This window comes from Ipomoea triloba, chromosome 13 (genome assembly GCF_003576645.1).
Source record: "Ipomoea triloba cultivar NCNSP0323 chromosome 13, ASM357664v1".
NCBI lineage: Eukaryota > Viridiplantae > Streptophyta > Magnoliopsida > Solanales > Convolvulaceae > Ipomoea > Ipomoea triloba.
The window spans coordinates 30779150-30797666 of NC_044928.1; the positions used below are offsets into that span (position 1 = coordinate 30779150).

At 33.5% G+C, this 18517-nt stretch overlaps 4 protein-coding genes and 1 non-coding gene across 5 annotated transcripts; 3 read left to right on the forward strand and 2 right to left on the reverse strand.

The window, feature by feature from the left end:
• Nucleotides 1-259: 259 nt before the first annotated feature.
• On the reverse strand, nt 260-1541 carry LOC116002885 (cytosolic sulfotransferase 5-like). The gene has a single exon (XM_031243071.1). The coding sequence runs from the start codon at nt 1525-1527 to the stop codon at nt 511-513; it is 1017 nt and encodes a 338-aa protein (XP_031098931.1). The 5' UTR covers nt 1528-1541; the 3' UTR covers nt 260-510.
• Nucleotides 1542-3431: 1890 nt separating this feature from the next.
• On the forward strand, nt 3432-3504 carry TRNAR-CCG. Its single transcript has one exon. It is a non-coding gene; the product is annotated as a tRNA-Arg (tRNA).
• A 2227-nt stretch (nt 3505-5731) lies between these two features.
• On the forward strand, nt 5732-6775 carry LOC116001477 (cytosolic sulfotransferase 12-like). The gene has a single exon (XM_031241350.1). The coding sequence runs from the start codon at nt 5732-5734 to the stop codon at nt 6773-6775; it is 1044 nt and encodes a 347-aa protein (XP_031097210.1).
• A 3238-nt stretch (nt 6776-10013) lies between these two features.
• On the forward strand, nt 10014-11384 carry LOC116002991 (cytosolic sulfotransferase 12-like). The gene has a single exon (XM_031243177.1). It carries the CDS (start codon nt 10028-10030, stop codon nt 11036-11038), a length of 1011 nt encoding a protein of 336 aa, XP_031099037.1. The 5' UTR covers nt 10014-10027; the 3' UTR covers nt 11039-11384.
• A 5161-nt stretch (nt 11385-16545) lies between these two features.
• Nucleotides 16546-17819, reverse strand: LOC116001729 (cytosolic sulfotransferase 12-like). Its single transcript, XM_031241655.1, has one exon. It carries the CDS (start codon nt 17765-17767, stop codon nt 16727-16729), a length of 1041 nt encoding a protein of 346 aa, XP_031097515.1. The 5' UTR covers nt 17768-17819; the 3' UTR covers nt 16546-16726.
• Between the last annotated feature and the right edge of the window lie 698 nt (nt 17820-18517).

Below are 18517 nucleotides of genomic sequence, written 5' to 3' on the forward strand. Positions count from 1 at the left end.
TGACACAATGGGTAATCATAATTGACTAATTATTAATAAATATAGTAGCAAACGTGTAATTTTATCTTTTTATACTTGTCTAACAGTCAATTTCAAGTAAAATTTAATAGCACGATGTTAAATATATTCTGCATGCCCTCTGAACTACCGCCAAACATCAACACATAACTTTTAAAAATTTATTAATATAGGAATAACAATACTTTGAGTTATAGAGCACATTAAACTAAATTTTAACCTCACTTCTACTAAAGCACAATAAACAAATCATTATCAAATTAAAGCACAAGAAGAAAGTAGATTTTTTTTTCCATTGGCATATATATAACACTAGGTATATCACCAATTAACCGTTCTCAACAATACATACATATCAGAGCCAATATTTTAAACTACATAATATGAATTTGAACACATTACAACATACAATCATGGATCTTATGAGCTTATAGTTGTATTATTATATTACCAATTTTTTCAGAACAAGCTAAAATAGTAAAAAGGGAAATTTCAGCACAACTTGAGCCCTGTCCCTTTGAACTTTTCTTCAACAATTTGATCAAGTTTGATGGCCATTTCATCTGTTAGATGGTTCCTCCAATCTCCAACCTCGCCTTTCCTGAAATACACATTATTTGGACTATAATAGCTCTTACCAGTCTTGTTAACCTCCAAGTTGCTCAACCTTTCAAAGCTGCAAAGTCTCGAGATTCCACCTACTACACCACCCTCTTCCTCCTCCTCAGAAAATGGACACCCCAAGAACGCTGCAATTCGCCTCAACTGAACATCAGGCTCTTCCTTAATCTCCTCGTACTTCAAGAACAACACCTTCCCAGGATTCTCCAAGCTCTCCTTCCAGTATCCCAACATATGATCCCAGAAAGGCCCATACATACTTTCTCCCCTGCAATATTTGTCAAATGTGTGTGGAAACGGTATTGCTCCCAGGCCTCGAGCCTCCCCTCTTAGCTTATTCACGAAGTGCCAAAACGACACAAGTGTGTCTTTTTGGCTTCTGCACACATAAATGAGCTTGCATTTTGATTCCCCTACCGATTTCGGTAACAACGCTAGTGGTAAATGCGTAGACAATACCCTAAACAACCCATTATTCACACTGAAATCAGGGCTGTTTTCTCTTGCATAAGCAAGTTCCATGTTGCGAATTAAGTCCTGAGGATTTGTTGTGAGTAAAGGGTTTAGGGTTTCTTGGGACACAAGGAACTGTTTTCGAGTGATCACAGCAAATATTAGAGCTTTCAACCAAGTGGTGCCGCATTTAGGGAAGGAACATAGTATAATATCAGAATGTTGAGCCTGGAATTGTTGTTGGGATCTAAGAGCACCATACAAGTGAATAGAACCCAGCCAAAACCCTTTGTAGTTGTATATATAAGGAGCGACCCAACATTCCTCTCTGGGTAGTGAAATGATGGATTCTCTTAGCTCTTCAGGGTAACAACTTTCTTGGAAAAATGGATGCAGAAATGAGTTTGAGGTGTTAGAATCAGATGGCGCAGCCATGGCAATGTATTTGGAAGTCCTCTATGATACTTTTCCTTCTTGGTGAGGTATCTATTTATAGATCTGATGAGTAGGGTTAGGTCATGATAATTAAATTTCGATTATGCATTTTAAATTATAAGGTGCTAGTAAAATTGTATGTTTGGTTCGTGAATTATAAAGTAATAATATGTTTATGTACCGTGTTCAATTTTAATTATGAAATTGTAAATATCTAGACTTGAAGATCAAACGCTTATTATTACATTAAGAGTTATATCTATTAGTGAATGCATGCGTAACTTTATTTCCTTAAATTGATATAACAGTTCGTGCCACATTTCGATGACAGGATACTGGACTCTACTTTTCATACCCCGCCCAACAATATTTAACATCCTATTTTGCTTTTTCATTTTATATAGCACTCCAATGATATAGCTTAGTAGTGATAAAAAAAATGTATAACTATAGACCATTAGTTTCAATTACACTAATGGGATAGGTCGTCTTATCATGTCACATGCAATGATAGGAGTGAGAATGATTTTATAAGGTTAGAACAAGATTTTGTGCAATTTGCCGTCACTTTCTCTTTAAAAGATGACAAAAGATCATATGAGTTATATGGTATAGGTTATGATAATTAAATTAACTATGAAATAGTGATTCTCAAATTATAAAGTTATAAGAGGGTTATGTGTTAAATTGTACTTCTTAAATTGTAAATAATGTGACTTTTTAAATACTTTTATTATAGGATTATTGTCAAAAATATATACCATTATGTACTCGTTAAAAATTCAAATAAAATATTTGGTTCACAAACTACATAGCATTATCAAGAATAGTCCTACTCTATTATTCTGCTGTCATCTATACATTTGCTTAGTGCACAAGCTAAGCATATATATACTAAATAATTAACAATGTTGGGTGAAAGGTCATAAACTTAAGTTTTGAGCAAATCTTTGGCTGATGGGCTACTTAGATTATACTCCGTATTTTGTACTTGAGAAGATGTAACATATCAAAATAGTTAATGATATTGATCACATCTACCCAAAATAGACACAATGGGCAATCATAATTAACTAATTATTAATAAATATAACAGTGAACATGTAATTTTATTTTCTTATACTTGTGTAGCAGTCAAATTCAAATTTAATTTTAATGGCAAAATGTTGGATATGTTCTGCTCCCCGAGCTACCGCCTAACAAAAACACATAACTTTGCTCCTAGGATTCGCCCCAACTGAACATTTTCTTCCTCTGGAAACCCCATTGTTCCCAACCCTAAAAGCTTACCCCTCACCTTATCCAGAATTTTGAGCCTGGAAGTGTTGTTGGGATCTAAGAGCGCCGTGCAAGAACTCAGAATCAAACCAATACCCGTTGTAGTTATACATATGAGGATAGAGCCAACCTTTTTCTCTGGGTAGTGAAATGATGGATTCTCTTAGCTCTTCAGGGTAACAACTTTCTTGAAGAAATTGGTGCACAAATGAGTTTAAGGGGTTGGGATCAGATGGCGCAGCCATGGCAATGTAATTGGAGCTATGAATGTTGTTACTCTGTGAGGTCTGTGCAACTTTTTTTTTTTTTTTTCTTGGGATATATATAGATCATATGAGTTGATTGAGTTAGGTCAGGATAATTAAATTAAATATGAAATAGTGAATATATATCTTAATTATAATAAGGTGCTAGTAAAATTGTATCTTTGATTATTCGTGATTATAATGTTATAAGATGTCAGTATTACGCTAAATTGCAACTTTATTTTCTTATACTTGCATGCAAAGGAATAATAACATACACGTTCTGCCACCCTCAACTGCACATCCTGCTCTGGTATTAATTGTCAAATCAAACACTTCACTACGCCAAAAGTAATTGGTAGATCAAGGACTTAGAAAGTTGTTCGCGTGGCCTAATGGATAAGGCGCTCGCCTCCGGAGCGGGAGATTGTGGGTTCGAGTCCCACCGTGAACAATTTCAATTACCCCATAATAATCAGCATTAGAGGGAGGGGTCCAAGATATAGTTTGGCAAAAAAAAAAAAATGTTGCAAGATCATAACTTAAGTTTTGAGCAAAACTTTGGCTGCATGGGCTACTTAGATCTGTAGTTGAGAAGATGTAATTAATATATATATATATATAATGATATTTGTCACATCCACACAAAAACGATACAATGGGCAATCATAATTAACTAATTATATTAACAATGTTATTATAACATTGCTTCTAATAAACAAAGTCAAAAATATTAACCATTCCAATTGCCTTCTTCAATTTGAAAAATGATTTTATCTTCAAAGGCTTTGTAAAACGTATGCTATTTGACAATTGCTGGGATAATACCAAAATTTTCAAATTGAAAAGTAGAGACTAAATTGACAATTGCAAAATAATTGAGGAAGCAAAACAATATTTTTTTCTTTTTTAAAGTTATGTATTGTTTTATATATAAATATATATTAAGGTGCATGTTTATAATAAACTTTATATTGTTTTTTTTTTAAAGAAATTAGCATAAAAATGAAAATGTATTGTTACACACCCCGGCCTTCTTAAATTTTCCATGTTTCCTACTTAACATGATACTATTTGTTTTCAAAAAAAAAAACATGATACTATTTAATTGATTACTTCAGTATTTAATTAAATGTATGTGAGATCAGTCAATTTATGACACCCAATGATTATAAGTCATATCTTGATGAGATACATGACAACTGATGGTTATAAGTCACATTTTGAGGATGTGCATTAAGTAAATCTCTCTTTGCGACTATAAAGAAATTAACTAGCCTACGTTATTCTTAATTGATCAAGTCAAATCAATAAGTCAAATAGATTAATAATTTTTTTTTTCTCCTTTTGTCATCTTTGAAAGAAAAAGTGACAGCAGATTGCACAAAATCTTGTTAAGATGGGGTGAGAATCAGCATATTTGATTTGTCCCAATTATTTTATTCATGGCCCATCCCACGTGGTCCATCTATTGAGTGTAGTTTTCAGATAATGCACCCAAGCATACGTGTGTTATATAACTTCCTTATTTTATAGTTTATGAATGCACAACATAAAAGTAAATTTTAGGGTTTTGTGCATGTCTATGAGGGTACCAAGAAGTGAAGTTATCCTCATAAAAGCCAAAAAAGAAAAAGGAAAAATAAATGTATCATCCATATTTTGCTGAAAAGTCAAATTCTTGTTCTAATCTTTATAGATTCATCCTCACTCCTATCATTTGACATGATATGACCTATTCTATATTTTTGTAATTGAAACTAATTCTCTATCTTTTTATATTTTCTTTTTATCTCTAAGTTGTATAATTAGAGTTCTATTTAAAATAAAAAAAAGTAAAATAGGATGCATAGACGACGGAGCTACAATGGGGGCAGCTGCCTCCACTCCCCCACCCCACCATCATATATAGTAGATATATAGCCATTTGTGTGTATTTATATAGTATATATTTAGATATAAATAAAATGTGTAAATATATATAAGTAAAAGACAAGCTTGGTAAGATTGTAATGTATGTTATTAATGTAGGAATTTCCAAGGTTCAATTCTCACAAGCTTGTATTTTTTTTTTGGCTTTTTAAATATATTAATAGTGATGGTTTCATTTTTATTCTTTAGAATATAAGATGTGCAACCCTTTTCTATTTAAATTAATAATGAGATGTATTATTTATAATGCATTTTTTATTTAAATCATATCAAATTAATTATGTTTCATATTTGGTTATCAATATTTTTCTATAATGTTTTGATTTTCCGTCCATATCCAACAATATTTATGGTAATGCTACTAAGTGTTTCATTTTTATTTTTCAAAATTTAAATAATCTCATTTGTTTTAATCTTTCGCCCCCACTCAAAAAATTTTCTAGATCCGTCCATGATAGGATGTGAAATATATTTGGGCAGCAACTTAAAGAGTCGAGTCCAGCATCACAAGTATAAGAAAATAAAGTTGCACATCCATTATTAAATTTAGCTTTTGGTGTATAATAAGCATTGATTCTGCCAATGACCTTGTGGTCTAGGACAAAAAATGAAATTAACTCTTTTCATGAATTAAAAATACAATTTTATTTAAGTTATAAAATCAAAATTTAATTATGTATCCTGACTTAACCCAACTCATTAGATCTACCAATGCAATTAAGAAGGAAAATATAGTATCATACACTGCAATGGCCTCCCCATCTGATCCTAACACCTCAAACTCATTTCCACAAAATCTCTTCCAAGAAAATTGTTGGCCCGAAGAGCTAAGAGAAGCCATCATTATTTCATCACTACCCAGAGAGGAAGGTTGGATCTCTCCACATATATATAACTACAAAGGGTTTTGGCTTGCTCCTCATCACTTGCTTGGTGTTCTAAGATCCCACCAACACTTCCAGGCTCAAAATTCTGATGTTATAATATGTACCCCTCCTAAATGCGGCACCACATGGTTGAAAGCTCTCATATTTGCCTTGATCACTCGAAAACAATTCCCAGTATCACAATTAGAAACCCACCCTTTACTCACAACAAATCCTCAGGACTTGATTCCCAACTTGGAATTTTGTTATGCAAGAGAAGAAAACAGCCCCCCTGATTTCCCCACTGTGAATAATAATGGGGTGATGGTGAGGATAATCTCTAGGCATTTACCACTAGAATTGTTGCCCAAATCGGTCGGGGAATCGAAATGCAAGCTCATTTATCTGTGCAGGGACCAAAAGGACACGGTTGTGTCGTTTTGGCACTTCACAAATAAGTTGAGGGGTGAGATTGGGGGCATGGGAGAAATACCGTTTCCAGAGGCATTTGATAAATATTGTAGGGGAGAAAGTCTGTATGGGCCTTTCTGGGATCATATGTTGGGATACTGGAAGGAGAGCTTGGAGAATCCTAGGAAGGTGTTGTTCTTGAAGTATGAGGAAATTAAGGAAGAGCCGGATGTTCAGTTGAGGCGAATGGCGGCGTTCTTGAATTGCCCGTTTTCTGAGGAAGAAGAAGAGTGTGGTGTAGTAGGTGGAATCTTGAGACTTTGCAGCTTTGAAAGCTTGAGAAATATGGAAATTAACAAGACTGGTAAAGACTTAACTTTTGGTCATTCGAATCATGTGTATTTCAGGAAAGGTAAGGTTGGAGATTGGAGGAACCATCTAACAGATGAAATGGCCACCAAACTTGATCAAATTATTGTTGAAGAAAAGTTTAAAGGGACCGGGCTCAAGTTCTGATCATGGTAAAATTGAATCCATATTAGTGTGTATGTTATGTGCCTGCAGAGGAAAAATTATATTGTTTTTTCCTTTTTCTTGTTGAATTGTTTGAATGGTTCCCATGTGATCAAGTGTGTACATGTCTCTGTATATATAAATCAAAGTATTGGTATTCCTGTCTTAATAATTTTTTTCAATAGAAAATAGATGGTTTTAATTTGCAACTGTCAATTTAATCTTTACTTTTCAATTTGAACTAATTTCATCAATTTAGTCATTCAGTAAGTAGTTGTCCTTATTTGAGTCTTCGAGAAGTAAACTTACTTCTCGGCTAGGCAGAAAAGTAGACTCTTGCTTGTGACCAGAAGGTATGTTTACTTCTCGATCACACAGCGAGAGGTGCTTCTGGCCCTTCTTGTTTACGTTTGAGAAGTGGGCACTCAAATAAGGAAAACTAACAATTTGAAATAAAGGCAATTGAGAAGTAAACTTACTTCTCGGTTAGGGCGAAAAGTTGATTCTCGCATTTGACCGAAATGTATATTTATTTCTCGGTCACACAATCGAGAGAGGGGTTCTTCATTAACATGCAATATAATTAGATTGAGAGTTATTCCATTTTAGTCCTAGATTTATAAGTGACCGTCCACTTTTAATCTTTTTTTTATCAGAATATCCTCATTTAGTCTTAGTATTATTGTGAATGACCATTTTTTTATCTTTTATCAACAAAACAGTTTAAATCCCGTTAAATACAAAAGTATTTCTATTTTTAATTATAGTTTTTTTTTTAAAATAACATAAAAATAGCAGGGTCAACCCACTTTGTATATAGAAAAAAAGATCGAAATGCCCTTGTATTTAACAACATTTTAACGATTTTATTGACTGAGGACCATAAGTGATCATAACACAACCATACTAGGACAAAATGATGATGTTTTGATAAAATAAAAAAAAAAGTACTAAAAGTGGATTGTCACTTATAAGGTGCTAGTAAAGATAATTAAATTTTGATTTTGTATCTTAAATTATAAGATGCTAGTAAAATTGTAATTTTGATTTGTTAATTATAAAGTGTTAGGAATAATTTTTAATAAACTTTTTTTTTTGAATACTACTGACTCTATTAATAAACTTTGATGATGTAATCTTATTGTATAAATTTTAGAGACCCCTCATTTTTTTGTAAATTAAGATAGGCTTCAATTTGACGAGAAGGAAGCAGATTCAGAACGAAACAATCTAAAAGAAAGGCTTCGGAACGAACCAACCGGGAGAAAAGGTTTCTGAAAGAAGCGACCGAAAGGATGACCCTGTTTGGTAAATAATCAGTCTATCAGTCAATTTTGGCTTATTTGATTACTATTAGTTGTTTGGTTAATAAGTTTTTTGTAACTCCAAAATGCTAAAATTCAAAAGGCTACTCAAAGTAGCTTTTTCAATTAGTTTTTTGAGAAAAGAAATTATAGCAAATAGCTATGCGCTAACAGCTAGCTAATTTATCAAACAATTTTCTACAATCAGCTATGTTATCAACAAATCATACTTTCTAGCCCAAACAGTCAATCCAATCAGCTAACAGTCATTTACCAAACAGGGTCGATAGCTTTCAGCCTCTGGAAGGAAAAGGGATTGAAAGAAGAGTACATAGTCTAGAAGAATACCTTTGGGATATTAATGGAAGAATAAAATATCATTCAATGCTATCATCCAAGTTCATAAGAACTTTAATAAAGACTTTTTTAAGGAAGATAATCTCTAGGAAGCTCATACGACGAAGAACAAAAAAAAGTCATTAGACAATACAACTCGTCAATCTAACACCTAGGAGTCTACCTGAAAGACCAATTGATGATAAATAAGGGAAGTTCTTTTAGAGGATACTTCAATTCACTTCTAGCTTGGTACCTCATAGACATGCACAAAACCCTAAAATACTTTTATATTATTCAATCATAAACTATAGTCAATCAAAATAAGAAAATTAAATAACGCACGTATACATGGGTGTCACCTAAAGAATAAATAAATAATACTCCGTAGATTGATAGAATAAGATGGAAAACTACACTCAATAGAAGGATCACGTGGGAATGTGGGATGGGTCATGGATAAAAAAAATTGGGAACAAATCAAATATGCTGATTCTCACCCCATCTTGACAAGATTTTGTGCAATCTTCTGTCACTTTTTCTTTCAAAGATGACAAAACGAGAAAAAAAAAAAAGAAAAACTTCTTTTTGATCCTCCATAGACTCATACTACTACTAAAGCTACAGATAAAGAGACGAAGACTAATTAACTATTAGTCTATTCTACTTCTTGATTTGAGTTGAACAATTATAAATAATTTATACTAATTTATTTTTTTATAATCACAAGAAAAATTTTACCTACTGCACACCCTTGAATAGTGGTTACGGGTTTCCCTCGTCAGTCAAAAAAATAGGGAAAGAATAACCCGTTGTTATATCGTGGATCATGGTCCACAAAGTCCAAAAACGGCACCGTTTCTTTAAGTAAAGAAACGGCTGCCGTAAAGTCTTAACAGAGCTCCGTAAATGAAACTATAATTAATCTCAAATGATACTGCTTCCCATTTGGTTTTATATTATCAAATGAAGTTGTAGTTATATCAAAATGAAAGTGTAGTTGTGTTGAAAGGAAACTGTAGTGCATATAAAATTAAAACTGAATAACAATTTCACATATTTGAGTGTATATTGTCCAATGAAACTGCATGTAATTATATCGAAATGATACTGTAGTTGTGTTGAAAGAAACTTCAGTGTATTATAAAAGAAACTGTAGTTGTGTTGAAAGAAAATTAAATAACAGTTTCACATATTTAAGTGTATAATGTTGAATAAAACTGTAGTTATATCAAAAAGAAACTAGGGTTGTGTTGAAAGGATACTGTAATGTATATAAAATGAAACCGAATATGTAATACACACAGAGTTAACGACGCAGAATGGGGTCATTTTTGTCGTTTCTTTTCATTAATCAAAACGACGTCATTTTGATGTGGACTGCTCTGCATTGTGGACCGCGATTCACAGTAACATTTGCGAAGAACAACTTTTTTTAAAAAGTCACCTCACTAATCAAATATACAAATTTACTAGCACCTTATAATTTAAGATACATGACCAAAATTTAATTATCCTGACTTAACCCAACTCATCTTATCTATAAATAGATACCCCAAGAAGGAATATTAGTTGCATAGACCTCAAAGAATAACATTCCATTCATATACTTGCCATGGCTGCGCCATCTGATTCTAAAACCTCAAACTCATTTATGCATCAATTCCTCCAAGAAAATTCTTACCCTGAGGAGCTAAGAGAATCCATCATTTCACTACCCAAAGAGGAAGGTTGGCTCGCTCCTCATATTTATAACTACAAAGGGTTTTGGTTTGATCCTCAGTTCTTGTACGGTGCTCTTAGATGCCAACAACACTTCCAGGCTCAACATTCTGATATTATACTTTGTACCCTCCCTAAATGCGGCACCACTTGGTTGAAAGCTCTCGTATTTGCTTTGACCACTCGAAAACAATTCCCAGTATCACAATTAGAAACCCACCCTTTACTCACAACAAGTCCTCAGGACTTGATTCGCAACATGGAATTTTGTTATGCAAGACAAAACAGCTCCCCTGATTTCCCCACTATGAATAATAGGCTAATGTCTACGCATTTACCACTAGAATTGTTGCCCAAATCGGTCGGGGAATCAAAATGCAAGCTCATTTATCTGTGCAGAAACCAAAAGGACACGGTGGTGTCGTTTTGGCACTTCATCAATAAGGTGAGGGTTGAGCTTCATGGCCAGGAAGCTATACCGTTTCCAGAGGCATTTGATAGATATTGCAGGGGAGCAAGTAGCTTTGGGCCTTTCTGGGATCATATGTTAGGATACTGGAAGGAGAGCTTGGAGAGTCCTAGGAAGGTGTTGTTCTTGAAGTACGAGGAGATTAAGGAAGAGCCGGAGGTTCATTTGAGGCGAATGGCGGCGTTCTTGGAGTGCCCATTTTCTGAGGAGGAAGAAGAGAGTGGTGTAGTAGGTGGAATCTCGAGGCTTTGCAGCTTTGAAAGCTTGAGCAACTTGGAGGTTAACAAGACTGGTAAGAGCTCTCATAGGCCAAATAATGTGTATTTCAGGAAAGGTAAGGTTGGAGATTGGAGGAACCATCTAACTGATGAAATGGCCACCAGACTTGATCAAATTGTTGAAGAAAAGTTCAAAGGGACAGGGCTCAAGTTGTGATGTGATCATATCACAATTAAGTCTCTCTCATCTTCTAAAATCATTGCATGTGTTGAAATTTCCCTTATTACTATTTTAGTTGTTCTGAAATAATTGGTAATAATATAATAATACATCTATAAGTTCATAAGATCCACTATTATATGTGAGTTCAAAAGATCGACTCTGAGATGTATGTGTGTGTTGAGAAAGTTGGTAAAATCAAATACATATTAGTGACACAATTGTGTGATACCTATTGTTATATGTCAATGGAAAAAAAAATCTACTTTTTTTTTTGTGTGGTTTGAATTGTAACAATGTGATGAACAAGTGCGTAGAGAATCATTTTGTGATTGTGCTTTAATTTGATAATTACACCAAAAGCTATGTTTAATAATGGATGTGCAACTTTAATTTATTTTCTTATACTTGGGATGCTGGACTCGACTCTTTAAGTTGATGCCCAAATATATTTCACATCCTATCATGGATGAATCCAGAAATTTTTTCAGTGGGGCGAAAGATTAAAACAAAAGAGATTGTTTAAATTTTGAAAAATAAAAATGAAACACTTGTTCTATGAAGTACCAAGAAGTGAAGTATCCTCATAAAAGCCAAAAAGGAAAAAAGAAAAAAAAAAGGAAAAATTAAATGTACCATCCCTATTTTGCCGAAAAGTCATGCATCACGGATGCAAATTCTTGTTCTAACCTTATTGAATCATCCTCACTCCTACCATTTGACATGATAGGACCTATTCTAATATTTTTGTAATTGAAACTAATCGTCTATATTTTTACATTTTTATCTCTAAGTTGTATAATTGGAGTGCTATTTAAAATGAAAAAAAAAGAAGTAAAATAGGATATAGAGACAGAGCCATGAGGACAGCTACCCTCACTCTCTCACCCCACCATCATGTATAGTAGCCTTTTGTGTGTATATATATAGACATATAAGTATATATTTAGATATAAATAAAATATGTAAATTAAATATACATAATCAAAAGACAAGCTTTGTAAGATCGTAATGTATGTTATTAATGTAGGAATGGTTGTTGGTTCAATTCTCACAAGCTTACATATTTTTTCTTTTTGATTTTTTAAATATATTAATAGTGATATTTTCAATTTTATTCTTCAGAATATAAGATCTGCTAGCTATTTCTATTTAAATTAATAATGAGATGTATTATTTATAATGTATTTTCAATTCAAATCATATCAAATTAACTATCTTTCATATTTGGTTATCAATATTTTCTATAATATTTTGATTTTTCGTCTATATCCAACAATATTTATGGCAATGCTACAAAGTGTTTCATTTTTAATTTTTAAAATTTAAACAATCTCTTTTGTTTTTATCTTTTGCCCCCACTCAAACAATTTCTGGATCCGTCCATGATAGGATGTGAAATATATTTGGGCAGCAACTTAAAGAGTCCAGTACAGCATCTCAATTATAAGAAAATAAAATTGCATATCCATTATTTATCTATAAATAGATACCCCAATGCAATAAGAAGGAAAATATAGTATCATATATACACTGCAATGGCCTTCCCATCTGATCCTAACACCTCAAACTCATCATTTCCACAAAATCTCTTCCAAGAAAATTGTTGGCCCGAGGAGCTAAGAGAAGCCATCATTTTATCACTACCCCGAGAGGAAGGTTCGGTCTCTCCACATATATATAACTACAAAGGGTTTTGGCTTGCTCCTCATCACTTGCATGGTGTTCTAAGATCCCACCAACACTTCCAGGCTCAACATTCTGATGTTATACTATGTACCCCTCCTAAATGCGGCACAACATGGTTGAAAGCTCTCATATTTGCCTTGATCACTCGAAAACACTACTTATTATCACAATTAGAAACCCACCCTTTCCTCAAAACAAATCCTCAGGACTTGATTCCCAACTTGGAGTTTTGTTATGCAAGAGAAGAAAACAGCCCCCCTAATTTCCCCACTGTGAATAATGGGGCTGATGAGGCTAATCTCTACGCATTTACCACTAGAATTGTTGCCCAAATCGGTTGGGGAATCGAAATGCAAGCTCATTTATCTGTGCAGAGACCAAAAGGACACAGCTGTGTCCTTTTGGCACTTCACGAATAAGCTGAGGGGTGAGATTGGAGGCCTGGGAGAAATACCGTTTCCAGAGGCATTTGATAAATATTGCAGGGGAGAAAGTCACTTTAGGCCTTTCTGGGATCATTTGTTGGGATACTGGAAGGAGAGCTTGGAGAATCCTGGGAAGGCGTGTTGTTCTTGAAGTACGAGGAGATTAAGGAAGAGCGTCTCTGTGTATATAAATCAAAGTATTGGTATTCCTGTCTTAATAAATTTTTTTCAACGGAAAATAGATGTTTTAATTTGCAACTGTTTATTTAGTCTTTACTTTTCGATTTGAACGAATTTCGTCAATTTAGTCATTCAGTCAGTAGTTGTCTTTATTTGAGTCTCCCAGAAGTAAACTTACTTCTTGGCTAGACAAAAAAGTAGACTCTCCTTGGCCTGTGACCGGAAAGTATGTTTACTTTTCGATCACATGGCGAGAGGTGCTTTTGGCACTTCTTGTTTACATATGAGAAGTGCGCACTCAAATAAGGAACACTAACAATTTGAAATAAAGGCAATTGAGAAGTAAACTTACTTCTCGGCTAGGCCGAAAAGTTGATTCTCGCATTTGACCAAAAGGTATATTTATTTCTCGGTCTCACAATCCAGAGAGGGGTTCTTCATTCACATGCAATATAATTAGATAGATAGTTAATTCTATTTTTAGTCCTAGATTTATAGGTGGCAGTTCACTTTTAATCTTTTGGTTATAGTATTATTGTGACATAACCATTTTTTGTCCTTTATCAACAAAATAGTTTAAATCCAGTTAAATACAAAAGCATTTCGGTTTTTTTAATTATAGATTTTTTTTTCAAAAAAAATAAACATAACAATATAGTGGGGTCAGCCCACTTTGAATAAAAAAGATCAAAATGTCCTTGTATTTAACAACATTTTAACGATTTTATTGTCTGAGGACCAAAAATTGTCATGACATAATAATACTAGGACGAAATGAGGATGTTCGGATAAAAAATGACTAAAAGTGGATTATCACCAATAAGGTGCTAGTAAAGATAATTAAAGTTTACTTTTTTATCTTAAATTATAAGGTGCTAGTAAAATTGTAATTTTGATTTTTTAATTATAAAGTGTTAGGAATAATTTTTAATAAACTTTGATGATGTAATCTTATTGTATAAATTTTAGTGACCTTTTTTTTTAAAAAAAAATAAAATTAAGATAGGCTTCATCAACCATTTGACGAGAAGGAAGCAGATTCAAAACGAAACAACCGGAAAGAAAGGCTTCGGAACGAAGCAACCGGGAGAAAGATCATTCAATGCTATTATCCAAGTTCATAGGAACTTTAATAAAGACTTTTTTTTAAGATAATCTCCAGAAAAAGCTCATAAGAGGAAGAACAAAAAAGAAAGTCATTAGAGAATGCAACTCGTTGATTTGACACCTAGGAGTCTACATAAAAGACAAATTGATGATAAATAACGGAAGCTCCTTTAGAGGATACTTTTATGAGGATACTTCACTTCTACCTTGCTAACTCATAGACATGCACAAAACCCTAAAATTTGCTTTTATGTTGTTCATTCATAAATACTTAATTGACAAAATTCCTTGATAAATCAATCATATATATATCCATGCACCTAATCAACAACTGAAATCACCCATAAATATCATATGATCCTAAATCTATGGTACATTGACTTTGATATTTATGGATAATTTGAATTGTTGATTAGACGCATAAATTTAGAATGTTGACTTTTAATCATATATATACATTGATTACTTGTTTTTTATGATTGCGATTTGTTTGGGAGGGTATACATTCTACTATTCTTAGATAATACCTGATTTTGCAATTCGCAGTTTGCACAGGAACAATGATTATCATTTTATCCTTCCCCATATACATAATAGACAATGTTGCAACAAATCTTTGGCTGCATGGGCTAACTAGAAGTCTAGAACCCTCCACTATATATTCAAATTTCGATGGATATAAACGTAAAATGAAAATTTGTACAATCATATCCTTGTTGTATATTTGTTTTTATCCAAAATGTATAGATTTGAATAGTTTTCAATACTTTTACAAAAGTCACACTCGCGATCTTGTGGTCAAGATCCATGGGAAATAAAGCATTTTTAATACTCCGTATAAGATTTGCTAAAAAGTAATTATAATTGTGATGCTAATAATGTTAATAATAATGTTCTACTATAAATAGAAGAAAATAAATCAGTATAAAAATTAATTTTAAATTTAGTAAAAAGGAAAAAATTCGAGTTAGTTGTAGTAAAGATGGTCAAAGCATTAAATAATATAAACATCTGTGGAGCTCAGGCATTCAATGATTGTTTGTTCCAAGTGGGAAAAATATCAATAATTGAGTGGTAAAGATTGAATTGTCAAGATCTTTATTTTCACATGCTTTTTTGGATGAAATATCAATAATTGAGTGGTAAAGATTGAATTGTTAAGAGCTTTATTTTCACGTGATTTTTTGAATAAAATATTTGAATAATTAGCTTGTTTTGTTTTTACTCAACTAATTCAGCTTTGGATCACACTTGTGTGAGACCGTCTCACGGATCCTTATTCGTGAGACGGGTCGGGTCGGATCGGGTCAAAACACCATACAAATGTCACACTTATATGTGCAAATGTCATACTTATATGCTCAAATATAACACTAATAAAGAATACAATTTTTTTTTTTACTTATAAGAGAAAAAGTAATACATTTTTCATAATAAGTAATGTTCACAAGTGCCCCTTACTTATAAGGGCAAATATAATACTTTTGAGGAAAAATATAATACTTTTAACTCGAAATGTAAAAGTATTGTATTTTCCCTTAAAAGTATTACATTTGCCCTTATAAGTAACAAAAATTTTATTCCTGATTAGTATTGCATTTGAGCATATAAGTATGACATTTGTGCATATAAGTGTTACATTTGCATCTTGACCCGACCCGACTCATGGTAAGACGGTCTCACACAAGTTTTTGCCTACCGTGTTAATAAGATCGACTCGTCTCTAAAGCAACTACATCGATAAATTACGAGTCCCACAATCACCAATCAGACTCTAATTTTCATGCACACATAAAGAATTCAATACACATATTATTCTATCTTCTACAGTATATACAACGATTAATTATAAAGAATGTGTAATGCCAGAACAGAAGAAGGGCCACTTGAATTGGCTAGCAAATAGCGATATATAGTTACGACTTCATTATATATGCACAGTTCTTCAAATTTTTCTCTGATTTCACTCGACCTTCATCCATTAACAATATATATAATTCTTTCACCTTGAGATGGTCCAAAAAATGTGCCTAATAACACTAGGTATTTCACCATTGTATCACTAATATGGATTTGATTTTACCGACCATTCTCAACACATGCATACATATTAATTAGAGTAGATATGATATTTTGAACAATTGAACTACATAATATGATATAAACACATTACACACATACAATAGTGGTTCTTATGAGCTAGCTTATAGCTATATTATTATATTACCAATTATTTCAGAATTGCTAAAATAGTAATAAGAGAAATTTCAGCACAATGAGAGACTTAATAATCAGAATTGAACTTGAGCCCAGTCCCTTTGAACTTTTCTTCAACAATTTGATCAAGTTTAGTGGCCATTTCATCTGTTAGATGGTTCCTCCAATCTCCAACCTTACCTTTCCTGAAATACGCATTATTGGAATTACCAAAAAGTAAGCCTTTACCAGTCTTGTTAACTTCCAAGTTGCTCAAGCTTTCAAAGCTGCAAAGCCTCGAGATTCCACCTACTACACCACCCTCTTCTTCTTCCTCAGAAAATGGACACTCCAAGAACGCCGCCATTCGCCTCAAATGAGCATCCGGCTCTTTCTTCATCTCCTCGTACTTCAAGAACAACACTTTACTAGGATTCTCCAAGCTCTCCATCCAGTATCCCAACATATGATCCCAGAAAGGCCCATAGTGACTTGCTCCCCTGCAGTATTTGTCAAATGCCTCTGGAAACGGTATTTCTCCCAGGCCTACAAGCTCACCCCTCATCTTATTCATGAAGTGCCAAAATGACACAAACGTGTCCTTTGGGTTTCTGCACACATAAATGAGCTTGCATTTCGATTCCCCTACCGATTTCGGTAACAATTCTAGTGGTAAATGCGTAGAGATTAGCCTCATCACCCCATTATTATTCATAGTGGGGAAATTAGGGGGGCTGTTTTCTCTTGCATAAAAAAATTCCAAGTTGAGTATCAAGTCCTGAGGACTTGTTGTGAGTAAAGGGTGGGTTTGTTGTGATACTGGGAATTGTTTTCGAGTGGTCAAAGCAAATACAAGAGCTTTCAACCAAGTGGTGCCACATTTAGGGAGGGTAGATAGTATAATATCAGAATGTTGAGCCTGGAATTGTTGTTGGGATCTAAGAGCACCGTACAAGAACTTAGAATCAAACCAAAACCCTCTGTAGTTATACATATGCGGAGTGAGCCAACCTTCCTCTTTGGGTAGTGAAATGATGGAGTCTCTTAGCTCTTCAGGGTAGCAACTTTCTTGGAGGAATTGATGCAAAAATGAGGAGTTTGAGGTGTTAGAATCAGATGGCACAGCCATGGCAAGTATTTGGAGCTATATGAATATGAATTGAATGTTATTCTTTGAGATCTATTTATAGATCATATGAGTTGGGTTGGGTTAAGTCAGCGTAATTAATTTTCTTAGGCTATGGATTATTTTTGTTACTAAAAGCATCTCTAAGAGTTTGGTTTTCTCATATATATCTGTTGCGCCCGCGGAAGTGGGATAGATCAGATTGCAACAATAATTTGAGAAAGAAAAATAAATGAGGCACAGATTTTACGTGGAAAACCCCTAAACAAATTAGGGTAAAAACCACGGGCAAGGGTAGAAGAATTTCACTATGAGAAAATAGGAGTTACAACCACTCTCTAACTAACAAGGAGAAAACAAGGATAATTCTCTCTTGCTAGGAAGGAAAAATACACTCAACAAACTCTCTAATATCTCTAGTATATGAGGGAAGAATAGAATGATTTGGGATGTATAAGTTTACTTGGTGTCGATCTTCCTGTGGCCTGATAGAGACGTAAGCGACATGGAAAGTGCAAGGTAGAAAGAATGGTGTGAAGATATGATTGTTGAAAGTGCAAGGTAGAAAGAATGGTGTGAAGATATGATTGTTACAATTGCAAGGTAGAAAGAATGGTGTGAAGATATGATTGTTACAATCGCAAGGTAGAAAGAATGGTGTGAAGATATGATTGTTACAATCTCAAGGTAGAAAGAATGGTGTGAAGATATGATTGTTACAATCTAATGGTAGAAAGAATGGTGTGAAGATAT